The sequence below is a fragment of the Augochlora pura genome, chromosome 9 (assembly GCF_028453695.1).
Source record: "Augochlora pura isolate Apur16 chromosome 9, APUR_v2.2.1, whole genome shotgun sequence".
Lineage (NCBI taxonomy): Eukaryota > Metazoa > Arthropoda > Insecta > Hymenoptera > Halictidae > Augochlora > Augochlora pura.
The window spans coordinates 6,861,652-6,875,170 of record NC_135780.1 but is presented as its reverse complement, the minus strand read 5'-3'; the positions used below and the strand labels follow the sequence as shown (position 1 = coordinate 6,875,170).

Here is a 13,519-nt window from a genome sequence, read left to right as displayed (position 1 = left end):
GGGCTCTGTTGTAATGTTCTTATTGGCATGCAACTAATTTTCCTACTCTGAGCCTCTGCTTTCCATAAATGCTATGGTGGATCGAGTTGAATATTAACAAACTAATTAGAACCTATGACAATCTCCTAGCCTTCGAGAGTAATTTCGAAAAACCCCTTTCTACGTAAAAGCTGCAAACGAAAGGGAGCGAACGTCAAACAAATTAGCGATGGATACGAGTTTGTTCTTTCTGTTGCAACGAGCAAAGAAACGAAACGTTCAATAGCGTCGTGACACCAGCCATCGAGTAGGAGAGGAATAATAAATTGTTCTCGTCTTTCTATTTAAACGATTTAACAATTTAGGCGTCGCGGATACTTTAGCACGGGATCTACTCTTCCCCTATTTTATTTTCATCTCGGCTTCCATCAACTGTTCAACGATGTAATTCCGCTCCTTTGTTATCTCCGAGATTGTTCTGTATTATCGGCTAAACAAACACCGGTGCTGTTATCAACGTCGTTATTATCGTCGTCCTATAGCATCGACGCCGATGGAACGTAACAACAGGAGATCCACTGTTACTCTCTCTGTTGGTAAATACTTAGAAATTGAATTCTTCTGTAAAGCTGGGCCATTCCGTTCCAGACTTTATTACAATACCCCCGCGTCGTTCGAATGAAGATCCTCTAGCCGCGTTCAATATTCCGATCTTCCTTTAACGCTCCATTTAACTGGGTCAGAACTACTCAGCATGTCCCAAACTGTTTCGTCTCGAACACGTCTTCGATACTAAACCCACCGAGCTCTAACAGCAACTAACGCTTTATAACGGTGAAAGGTAATTGTAGATCATTTGGATCTTTAACCATTTTACAAACGAACATTTGGTACTAAACTTTTGGTATAAAACTAAACGAAATAAATTATGAAACACATCGAGCGCCTTTCGTTGAGCAGTTCAGCGTTCGTCGACCGTTTCGAGGAAGAAATGAAAAGCAGCTAGGATCGCTGCAGCAGCGGCAGTGCTCGAAACAAACATGATTCCGGGAGTGACCAATAAAGGCGAACTGCGGCACGACATATGCAAGTAATCTCCGAGCGGAAAATTAACTCGGTCCGAAATTGAAGACGAACAGCGTCGCCAAGTGACGGTCTTTGGTAGCGCGCGCGCGCGCTCGGCGCTTGTTTCAAAGACACTAATTTGTAATGTACACGTCGGACACTCTTCAAGTTGATCTCTCCGCCCCGGACAACTTGCCGTGATGCATGACGGCTCTGTCGCAAACTCCGCCGGCGCGGATACGTAGATTTGAACCGTGTTGTCCTATTTGCAGCGTCCCTTGTACCCGTCCCTGCCGAAAACGCGGCCTTTGAAACTGGCCGCTGCCAGTCAAGGCCCTTAATCAAAGTTGACAAAGTTACCGCCGTTCCTTCCGCGGCCACGTCAAGGATTTATTTGCCGGCGCGACATGAGAACAGAAATTACAAACGATTTAGTGGAAAGCCTCGCGTGGGAATTTCCTTTCCGCCGGACTCTCGCCGCCGGCCCGCGGAAACCGATTTCGGTGCCGGGATAATTAATGAGCGACGGCGCGATTCAATTAGTCGCTTTTTACGCGGATTTATCGAGCCGGCTGCCAAGCAAAACATCCTCTCGCCAATTGTTTTAACCAAATCTGCTCTTCGCACCGTTTTCGTCTGTCTTGCCCTAGTTCTTCATTCTGGTTTACATTTCTTTATAGAATTAATTCTGTAAACGTTTCCTTGCCCTTAAATTTAGTAGAACATAAATTTATGTTAAACGTAAATTTTCCGTATAAAAAGACCTCTATGAGATACGGAATAGAAATGACAATTTGATGTTACTTTTGTGAATAGTGGACCAAGTTTACGAGCACCTTTGACAATATCGTCTCCACACGTCCAAAGTGCATAACTTTCACAAATTCTCCGTCGGAGGATCTTTCCTTGTTAGTTTTAAGTTACGTTAGGGAATCCAACTAGTTGCATAAGGAAAATATGTGCGCGCTCATGCAGAATGAGGGCGTGCATTTAAGGAAAATTCGTCGAGGAGAGCCCTGCGAAGAGAAAACGCGCCAAAATTGACTGAGAAAGCGCAATTTACCGAGAATAAGAAAAATTTGAGGCATGTAATGAAGCTTGTGACATCCACTGCTGGATTCTTGCATACGCTAGGTAACTGTGAGAATTCCTCGAATGTATTCCTACTATTTAATTATTGTTAAAGGTACAAATGACAGTAAGCAAGTTTCTAGAATATTTCTTGTAATTACTTTATATAATTACTTTACGTAATTATTTAACATTGAAATAACAAATGACAGTAAGCAAGTTTCTAAAATAATTTCCGTAGGGCAAATAAAATTCCGCGTTTTCTAACCGGAAGACTGAGAACCAGCGCTCCCAGTTTTTTCTAGAGTTAATAAAATCTGTACGAGTTTGAGGAGGCACTTTTGCACTTAGGGTGTAAGTGCTCGATGTCCAGTGACTGAGTAATCTCGTTCAAAGAAATTGTCCCCTCGGTGTGAACGTGATTAAACCGGCTGAACCTAATTCCAAGGGTTGGTAGGTAATAAGGTGAATCCAAGTTATTAGATAGACGAGAACGTTGGCCAGTAGATTGGTTCCCAAAAACTTGACTCTCTCCAAATACTTCGACCGATGGAATTAATTTAGACTTTTTTCGAAGCGAACTCAGCGACAAGATACACTAAATGAGACGTAATGATTAAATCGTAACAGGATTATGGTGACCGCGGTGGATCCACGCAAATTTAAACAAATTAACATTAATATATGTTAATATAATTCTTCAAAAATTACGCTATAATATTCAGTAGCAACAATACGTTTCTTTCATGGCAATTTGGAAACTATGGTAGATTGGCGTGGAAGATAATGGTCGAAGTGATGGCGTTATTGAGTCATTGGGTGTCAAAGGTTATCGAAGTTTGACGCGAGAGAGTATAATTTGCGGCTTTACCAAGTGTTATGCAAGTCACTGATTTACTGTTGAAGAAGTAGTATGTCTACTTATTAACGACACAAGTTCTATAAGCTAGTCGCTAATAAAGCTACACTCAAAATTAAAAATATTGAAATTAAAAATATTGAAATTAAAAATATTTTAGAATAATAATTTTAAATTCGTAATACACACATATGTTTGCAGTTAAACTATGTTACACGTTGGGACAGCGTGTGCAATAGATGAAACGAAACAAAGAAGAGATAAAAGATAGTAATTAACAGAATTTTGTTACACTGGACGAGCTCAAACAGGGTCTACCATTCTTTATATTAGAATTACACAGGGGAGAAATTACATCCTCTAAAATGTCTGTGGAAATGAAAGAATTAAAGTGTTCATTTAAAAGTTAACGTAAAACGGGAAAGGAAATGATTCGAAATTTAAAAGTATATTTGTTTAAAAAAATTAGATATATGCAGTATAATTCCAGCAACTTACTTTTCACAGAGTTCACCCATGTAATTAGAGAGAGCGAAAACTTTGACGAACAAATAAATAGTTTGAGTTTCGCGTAGAAATTCCGAGTAATTTTTTCACGTAGTGTAAAACGTCGAACGTCCCGTCCGCAATTTATTCCGATAAAAAGGCCTTCGCTCTGCGCGGCGGATCGTGGAACATGTGACCAACTATTTCCCGGTGCAATAGCGACGCTCGGGCTGAAAATGATTTTCGGCTGCAATTCCCAGGTGCTTTAAGCCTCCGACGCGCTACTCCATCCCCAAAAATTCGCGGCCAGCATTTCCGACCGGCAGATATTCGAAAAATCTCGGCGCAATCGTATTTCACCGTTGCATTGTGCGCCGCCGACAAGATTAGAATAGAAATTCGGCCGCGATCGAGAACAGCCGAAGGGCATGATCATGCACAATTTCAACAATGGCGTGCCGCCGCCGCCGTCGCCCACGCCGCCCTCGCCGCCACGGATGCGCTGAGCATTTCGCGTAGTTTCGCGGTCGACTAACTTTTGTCACCGTACAGATATCTCTTGTATATAAGTTCGGGGCGCGCGCGCGCGCGCGCGGGCCAATGAAAAGTGAAAATTTTCGCGTAGTCCCAACACCAGTCCCCATAAATTTCCACCAACTTTCGTCGTGGACAAAGCGAGAGCCGGGCTCCCGGCGACCCTCCCGCCGGTCACCGCGCCCGCAAACTTTCCCAGCCGGGCGAAAAACTGAGACACACCGGCGGCCGCGGCATTTACGCGCCGCAAAAAAGTGCCGGCCGAAAGGGTGAAGGAGGAGCCACCAAGGAAATGTTTTTTATTATCGCCGCGCGGAGGGTTTCTTTCGCCGGACGATGTTTCATAATTATCACCGTCCGACACCCCGTCCCCGTCCCGTCCTCTTCTTTGTTTCCGTAATCATCCCAGTGGCTTCTACGATGCTGCTGCGCGACAACACCCGACAACCTGACTTATAGGGACACTTCTACGAGTTGTTGCTCAGATGAAAGATACCTTCGATGGTTCTTTGTCAAACTACTTTCTTCCGCTCCTCTCTAGTTACGCGCTGGATGTCCGAAAAGTTGCGACACTGGCGCCCGCGCGAGGAAATAGTTGTGCGAATATTTCCTTCGTTCGGTTCGACGTCGAATTTGGTACAGAATCTTATCTATATCTCGTGCTTGAACTGTCTGCACTAATTTGTGTAGCTTCATCGTGATCAGCTGACAAAATTCTCGCACTATATCCGATAAATTGTAGATTTTATTACGAAAAGAATACGTGTCTGACCATATCCGTGCTTAATCTACTTGATTTCTCTTATTTTTCTAGCCTTGCATTTTAACACGAGAATAATTTGGCAAAGAATTTTCTTTCGATTTGTTTTTTGGCGAATAGATTAAGTTGTCAAGATACGAAGAGACCTCTCGCCGGATCCAGCTTTAACAATCATGAAAACAAGAGCATAATTGATTGAATAAGGGGGCGCGAAGCACGTCCTCGAAGCGCTAACGGCAACATAGGTCCCACAATGAATAATTACACGACCATCTTGTTACAACAATATCGCGATAACGTTCTCCATAGCAGTTAAACAGTAATTTCCATTTCGCGTCATTTATTATGCACTGTTCCCTATCAATGCGGTGTATGCGTTCATTTGTACAATAATTGCTGAAACATCAACGGGACGGTTTGGGTTGGCCGGAATGTAACCGATCTAGAATTTCACCGCTTAAAATTCAAAGCAATTATATTCCCTAATGCAACTGAATTTCAATTCTCCGCATTGCGTCTTCGCTTTAACGCGGATGACGATACGGTGATAGATATAAACCGAGGCACTGTGTGTATGCTATTCGGAGTCTCGACATTATCGAAATAAAACTCGATATTTCAAATCAATCAATGCTGATTTAATTTTGAATTAATTGCAAGTCAGAGAAAAACTAATTTTCTTTAAACTAATTTCATCTTTGACGTATGAATCGTGCGGGCAAGGACACCGCGGAATGAAAAGAGCGTTCGGGGAATCGGGCTCCCGCCGCCTCTGTTGTCGAGGCCCACCTGCGGAGAACGGGCCTAGTTTCGTCCGAAGAAATGCGGGTCGCTCTTCGCGGATGAGACGTTTCTCCTGTGTAAGCGTAACTCCAGTTAGAAGAGAAATTAGAGGTAGATTCGGAGTTCGAGAGATGGTTGTCCTTCGTGCACGCGCCGGTTTCCTTTGACGCGCGCGAAATATGTTGCACGGAGACTCGTGGATTTGTCTGTGATATATTCTATGACTATATTCAAGGCTGGAACATAACTATAATTTTTCTTTGCTGCAATTTAATCGCAAACTTTTGTAAATCTGAGTTATTTCGTAAATTTTCAACCGTTGTCTTATTCCTTTTTCTGTTTTTACTATCGCCTGAATCCTCTGTATATATATATATATCTCATCGATCCGTTTGACGTCGATTAGGAAGATCGCTGTGCATACAGCGAGGCCGCAGCAGGAGCGTTTCCATTACGAGCTTCAAGAGCAAGAATCATGTTTGCGTATTTGCGATTACTGCAGCGTGCCATTGCGATAGCTTCACAGGTATTAATAACATAAAGCGATGAGAGGTAAACCACAACATTGTTTCCAAATAGGAGCGTAGTATCCGTTAACACCGTACCTACCGAGCCCTATACCTAGCTAATTAATAAGACTAACTACCTAGCAAATAAGAAGAATGATGACAATCAAGCAATCGAGACTTTTCTATTGTTTATGACTCTAAAAATGGCACAGAGAAAAATGTAGGACCGATTTCCACCAACGCGCCCATGTAACGCCTTCACAGAAGGAGGGTAAACGCGTTTCCCTTATTGGCAGAAATGACGCCTTCTTATCAACCGTAATTTCCAATAAAGGAAGGACTCGTGCCTGACCGGTTGTAAATAAGTAATGCGATATCACCGTCACCGTCAGCGTCTCGCTAGGCTTTTAATTATTATTGGCCAAGTTGCGCGCTGAACAAGAAACGTGATTAGATGGAGGAGGCGACTGATCCGCCGTGCTCCTTGCGTCGATTAGTTTATTGATCTTCTTGTTTGCCGATAGAAATTGATTTCGGGAGGTCGTAGACAAGTGGGGGGACTATGGGCTTGCTGGTCTGTGCATATAGGTCTATGCATTTTATTCTTATTCCTTATTTCCCAATAGAATATATTTTGCTCGACTCTGACTAGAACCTAAGGTGTTCTCTCGAAACTGGGTCTTGCTTCAAACATTCTCGGCTTATCTGCCGAGGTTAGGCATACTATTAGATTTGTGTGTTTAGGTTGTGTGTTCTTGTATAAGATAAAAGATAAGAGAGCGAGTTCTCATCCGAGTGCCGAGAATCGATTCCTCGGCACTCTCTCTCTGTCTCTCTCTCTCTCTGTCTCTCTCTTTCTTTCTCTCGCTCTCAGATTCCGTTGTTCTCACGCGACGGTCTTTTTGCAATTTTTCAGAATGCTGGCAGCTGGTGATAAAAAGCGTGAACGTACCGGCGATAGTGAAGGCCGGCGACACCGACTACGTGATTCTGGACTGCGACTACGATCTCGAGAACACGAACAAGGCAGGGCTGTACGTGAAATGGTTCTTCAACGTAAACGACTTGGTCTACCAATGGATATACGACGAGATGAGCCCGATGGCCAGCGAGCTCACGCGCAACTACGTCGACCTGACGTACGAAGCCAGCAACGATCCGTACACCAAGCACCGGGCCATGAAATTGAATAAGCCTGGTATCGATCTTAGCGGCGACTACACGTGCGTCATATCCACTTACGAAGACGAGAAACGGGCGAGTGCTTCCATGCTCGTATATTGTAAGTATATGACACCCCCCCTCCCCGACCGTGTTCACATATTTACAGGCGGAGAAGCTAGCGCGACTCGGTGGCCACCGTCCGGTTCGCGATCTTTCGGCTCGATCTTAAGCGGGATTAAACTGGGGGTGTGCGGCTACTAGAAGTTTCGGGTACCCCCTAACTTCTTACCCGAATATTTCGAGGTTCGAGTCCAAATCAGTTAGGGTCCCCAAAACTTACGGGTACTGGATATTTTAAAATAAATCAGGAAAACGTAAATTGGACATTTTATTCGCTTTTAATGAGATTGTCTCTCATTTGATACACAATAAATATCATATAATATATAATATATTTCTGAAACGCAACGGGCAATTATACTGTCCCGTGGGACACGAGCTCACGATTCTTCTTCGTTCAGCAACGAAAGCTGCACCCGCCGTTCGCGTAACAATAGCAACGCTTTTTATTACCGCGGACAACGGGGGTTGATTTGATTTTAATCCGCGATGAAATTTCCTTTAGGTGCCGGCCCACGCGGACAATAAAAGGCGCCGCCGCTGTTGCAACTAAAAATTTCTATCGCGAAATTCTACTACCGCGTAGCCCAGGGACGGACGTTTTGCGGGTTGATGGTAGAAATTGGTGGACGAATGCGAGAGAAATAAGATACAGGGTGAATTGTTCACTGGGATGAATACTAGAGCGGTACTTAAATCTTCGCCAGCAATCTGAGTCTTCTAGTGCCCAGGTGGTATTGTAAAGAACTTAATAAATAGAATAGAAACTACAATAAGTGTTCCAGTATTTTTTCAATTTTTTTTTAAAGCTTAGAATGATAAAAGAATAAGAGAGTTCCATGATTTTAAAAGTATTAAACAAGCTCTTAACATTGTATAGTTATTTTAGCCTTTCTTCATTTGTATGATTTAGCATAGCTCTGCATTTGATTGATTATAGCTTCACAAATAAAAATGTAAAAACTGGCTAAAAGTCCGTGCTATAAAACACACTATACTTCCAATCGCCTGCAAACCCCGGCTAATACGCTCGCCGCGCGATACCAAAGTTCGTGAAAAATTAAATTAGTTTACAGTTTCCGGCCGCGTTAACTGTCAATATTATACGAAGTAATGAAAGCGTATGACCATTAAAGCCTCGCGTCAGCGCCAACAATATTCTTTTATGATATTGTCTCTCTTTACGAGATCTGGAAGTGCTCGACCGATAAATTCTGTTTCATTGCTCCATAAATAACATTTTCGAAAAATTGCAGCAGCTTAAACCGCCGATAATCGTCGCAGCAAAAAACAAAGGGGTAGCATCTCCAAAATTCGGAGCGAATTTCTCGGTTGTCCGAAGCTCTACAATTATCCATGCTTCGGCCGGCCGATTTGTCCCGCGATATTAAACGTTGAGATTCGATGCTTCAATATCGATGACAACTCGAGAACAAAGTGCCAGACTCGGCCGGGGATTATTAAGTTAATCCGTGGATCACAAATACTTTTCTTTTTTTCTTTTTTTTTTTCGAGGATATAAAATCGCGGCTTGTCGATAGTGTTGAGTCAGGGGGGTAGTTTCCACCTCTCATCCTTCTGAAGGATCGATTGTTCCTTGAGGAGCGGTTCGAAATGTTTCAGGGAAAAATCGAGCTGTTCGGTCACGTTCCCTCGACGAGAAGAATATTATCAGCCGGGAAGAACGTAATTTATTTTTTGTCGACAAGTCGTTCGGAGTAGGGTCGGTTTTCGGCAAGATTTTCAGATCGATAACACCTTGATACTGGAGACCGTCGTGGCGGATTCTGATAACGGAAATACCCTCCCCGTGATTTCGTCAAATAAAGCGTTAACCTCTTGCGCTTTAACGACGAGCCAGACGATAACATTCGCAGTCATTCAATTCTTCGAAATTGAAACAGAAATTAATTTAGTTACCTTCTTTTTTCCTTCTTTCTTTCTTTACTTATTAACGAATAATAGATATAACAATTTGTGGTACATATAATAAATAATATAGTGTCTTACGTCGAGCTCAAACTTATGGTTACACTTAAGAAAATCGATGAGATTACGATATTTATTTGCGAAGAACATTTAATCAGAATCAGATTTGATTTTCCAATTTAATTGCGATCGTATTTCTTCGAACAATGCTACGCGTTTATAATCTCGATTATCCGAGACCCGCCGAACAGCTAGTTAGAATTTTCTATCGGGGCAGCGGCCAAACACGAATCTCGCATCCGAGATAACTCAGAACGATAAAAGATTGATTTACGATTCTCTATCCGGATCTGTAGACGAGAAGGCAATGCCATTATTTCTCCTATAATTCGATCGTGCAGATTCTGCTTCTGATTGAGATACGAAAGATATATCTAACCCTGTGCCGATATATCTGTCTCTCCGCGTCGGAGGAAGGGGAAATTGAAGGAACACACAAATGCTGCGCTGCCAACGACATTTTCGATGAAAGTGTCGAACCGAAACTTTATCATTAATATTATAACTATGATGTAAAGGTTAAATTATTTGTTGTCTGAAATTTCTGTATTAATTTAATACTCGAAGCAAGCTGAAATATTCGTGAAAAACGTGAAATAAAACTAGGAATATTGTGAAGGTGTAGGATCATTTGTAATGAGTTCTTTTTTCAATTCAAACAAAATGTTAATTCTATCTTTAAAAAGTAGCTAAAATGTCATTTTATACTTTTTGCGTCGTTCATCACATACTTCAATTTCACATATAAATATTCAGTTTTATCGTTACCATTTTGAATACACGCATAGTCTGAAGCGGGCCGTATCTGTGAAATGGTTAAAACAGAATCGTTACAGACGCTACAGTAAAAAAAATATGGTGTGCCATTTGATAAAAATGGAGGATTCCGGGTTGCACCTGCGTGCGAGCACAAAACTAAATGGGTGGTAACCCAAACATCTAAAGGCTGTCCAGTTTTGCCATGTTTCGTTTAATTGCGAAAGCAGTTGGCAAGTACGCGTGCTATCAGTTTCTTTAAACGCATATTTTGTAATAATTTTGAAACACCTTGTATATCAAGATAGAAATTAAATTAAAAACCTAGTAAAAAATTAGTGTGATTGGTGTGAACAGATATCAGTCTCATTTCTCTGCGAAAATATTACGATAAGAAATTGATCTGCATAGTAAACCGCGTTGCAAATGATTTTTACTCTCAATCGAGTATATCAGAATATAAAACAGATTCATTAAACACAGCAAAATACAGTTTCGCTGTACCAGGCTCCGAGTGGTTTAATTGTACATTCTCCGCTTCGATTCTTCAATCGAAGGATCATGCATTACGGTAGATGAAAGTTTGAAAGCCTTCGATATCGACACTTGTGTACCAAGCGTCCACCGCGATAACTGGAGCAAAATATAAATTTAAGCCGGACAATCGGAGTGCATAAATTCCGCGGAAGGCATTGACACTCGTAAATCCTCCTCGTGCCGGAATAAAGTCTCGCATTAAGGGATTAATTTTCAATAATTCACCGGGACCGTTGTTAATAATTGCCCCGGCGGGGGGAGGGCGCGATTTATTAGGTAACGATGAAACTATTTTTTTCACGCGATTCATTAATAAAGAACAACAGGGTTGTTTAGCCGGGGCCCGGTACATTCTCGCAACATTAAGTTTCATTCGGATCGGCACCGCTCCCCGGGAAAAAATATGCTCTCGCGCGCGCGTGCATCGCGTGCTTTGTGACGCGCGATAAGTGCGCTATATTTGTCAAGTCATGCCGCATTTTTACACGTGCTGCATACAGTTTGACGTGACACGTCCCGGGGAAAGAGAGAGAGAGAGAGCGATGTCGCGTGAAATAATTCTTGGTGGCAGCGGAAACGCGACAGGGAACAAAAGGCGCCGCCGCAGCGGCGAGCTTGCTGTGCTGATCGGAATCGGCAGAACCGGCTATTTACCGGTCCGCTCGAATTTTCGTTGTGCTAGGGCCGCGGCCGTAATTTATAACACTTCTAATTAACATCGAAACGCGCACGGTTTTCTGGACTAATTAGGAAATGCGAGCATTACGCGTGAAACAATTAGTCGGTGTAATTGAAAAGCGACGGAAGTTGATGTAATTAAATTCCCCGGCTCGAAATTATTTATGTATCGATGACGCAAGACTGCGCGGCGCTGATTGAACCCCGGAATACTCTTCCGATCGCGATTCGGCCGGTTTGTGAAATTATCGGGATGCCTAATCCTTGATTTGACTGACCTCGCAGTTAATGCGACGACGCTGACATCGATTATCAATTACATTGAGAATAATAATGGGAATAAAAATATGTACAGGGCTGTTCTATATTGTAAATCGGAAATTACTTATACATTAGATATTTCCCCTCGCCAGTACTTAAATTAAATATTTGAATATATCATTTTCGAATTCTAATTACGAAATATTACATGTCTTAATATAAATTTCTATCATACGTTAAAAATTTAATCAACAGGCATGTTCTATCGAAACGTTGTTAATTGCATGTATCGCTATAACCATTAACTAAATGGGACGTGGTTAATGACATGCGTATTTGCATATTTCTTCTAAATATCTATAATATCAATACTCGTTAATGTCGATTAAATAAACGAGGGTGTATTTTGATAACATTACGATGAATAGCGCCCTGATATAATAACTGATGCAACGATAATCTTACCAAGCGGTCTTTGTAATTAACGTTCGGTAATTAGACTCGGACAGACTGACCCGTATTACGCTCTCGTGAAACCGCAGGATAATAAACCGAATTTTAATAAATCGAATTAGAGATATGTTGTTATAGATCCAGATTTATCTAATGCTTCCACAAATTAGTTTCGTGGTACCCTATTCGCGAAAGAATGTACAAGAAAGCGGGATTATGCTCTCCGAATCTTCTGCTCTAATTAACACAAGCGACTTGACGCAAGTTCTTGAACTCAGAAATTAACCATTATGAAAAGTAAACTGCTTCGAGGATTTCTTTGATGTTCGTTTAATAATCTTACGTAAGTATTTTATTATAAAATTTCACGCTGCAGTGGATCTGCTTATAAAAGACGCACCCGACTTGTTCGCGCACTCTTGCCCACTTTCCTTTTGACGTTGCGCTTCCGACGTTCCCTTTTAATTAAATATTTCCGATTACATTCTTATCAGAATCTCGAGGAAAATAATATTTTATAACGCGGGCGCAATAATTGTGCGTCGACGACAGATCCAGCGCCAATATCGATCGTCGAATAAGCGCTCTCTTTATTGACTTTCAAATAGTCCCAGCTACCTTTGCTTTCCTCGCGGGAAACGTCCAAATTCAGATTTTAATATTCCCCCAAATCCTTGGAAAACATTCCGCCAGATTGCGTCGAAATTTCCTCGATGAGGACAAGCGACTTCGAGGCACCAATTTCATTGAAACTTAAATTTGCTAAATAGTATTCGTTTAATAATTGTTATCATTTTAATAGGAATTGTAAATTGAACTCCTTTAGATACACGTAAGCAGTATGGCTGATTGGCATCTTGCACGTATATTTTTTGAATTTCTTTAAAACACAAACCCTTAGCTCAAAGCACTAATAGCTCGATTTAAGTATAAATGGGCTTAGGCGACTTTACAAATTAATGGCTGTAATTGTTAAATTACAATTGCGGTAAGAACAGTATATTCATTGTTTCAGTGCTTTCGATTCGTTTCTCCCACGAACGTCGACCAAACGATCGAAGCGAATCCTGCGAGGCTTGCCTCGATCACCGGCTGTGCTTCAAAGTGTTCAAAAACTTTGCATACAATTGACCAGAGAAAACAGAGGAAATAATCCAGGTTCCCTTGTTACTGGCCTCTCTCTCGGTCAAGAAACAGAGACTCGGAATCCTCCGGTGCACAAGGTTTTCTCTTGGTAACCTATCGAATTGTCCAATTTGGTTTAAGTGCACTTTTGACCTCCTTATCCGATTGCATCCTCTGCAGAGGATGCAGTATGTTATGCATTGAGTTCTGCATAAGGCATCGCAGAAACGGAAATAGACGTTGCAGAATCGTGTTTCGGCATCGATTCGATCAATTCGCGAAATTACTACGAAAACCTACGGCTTCTCGCTTCTCGGATTAACATACAGCCTCGATTATCCGAACCTCCGGCGTACGAATTCGCGCACGTAGATTTTCCAACGTGGTTTG

The 13,519-nt window shown here is 41.9% G+C and overlaps 1 protein-coding gene across 2 annotated transcripts in view; it reads left to right on the top strand.

Annotated features, from left to right (window-relative positions):
- Positions 1 to 13,519, top strand: part of LOC144475039 (uncharacterized) — a 367,552-nt gene that overhangs the window by 328,590 nt on the left and 25,443 nt on the right. For both annotated transcript variants that reach the window (XM_078190562.1, XM_078190561.1), the window contains exon 2: positions 6,963 to 7,328. In XM_078190562.1, coding sequence (XP_078046688.1) covers positions 6,963 to 7,328 — 366 coding nt within the window. The remainder of the gene's footprint in view (positions 1 to 6,962; positions 7,329 to 13,519) is intronic.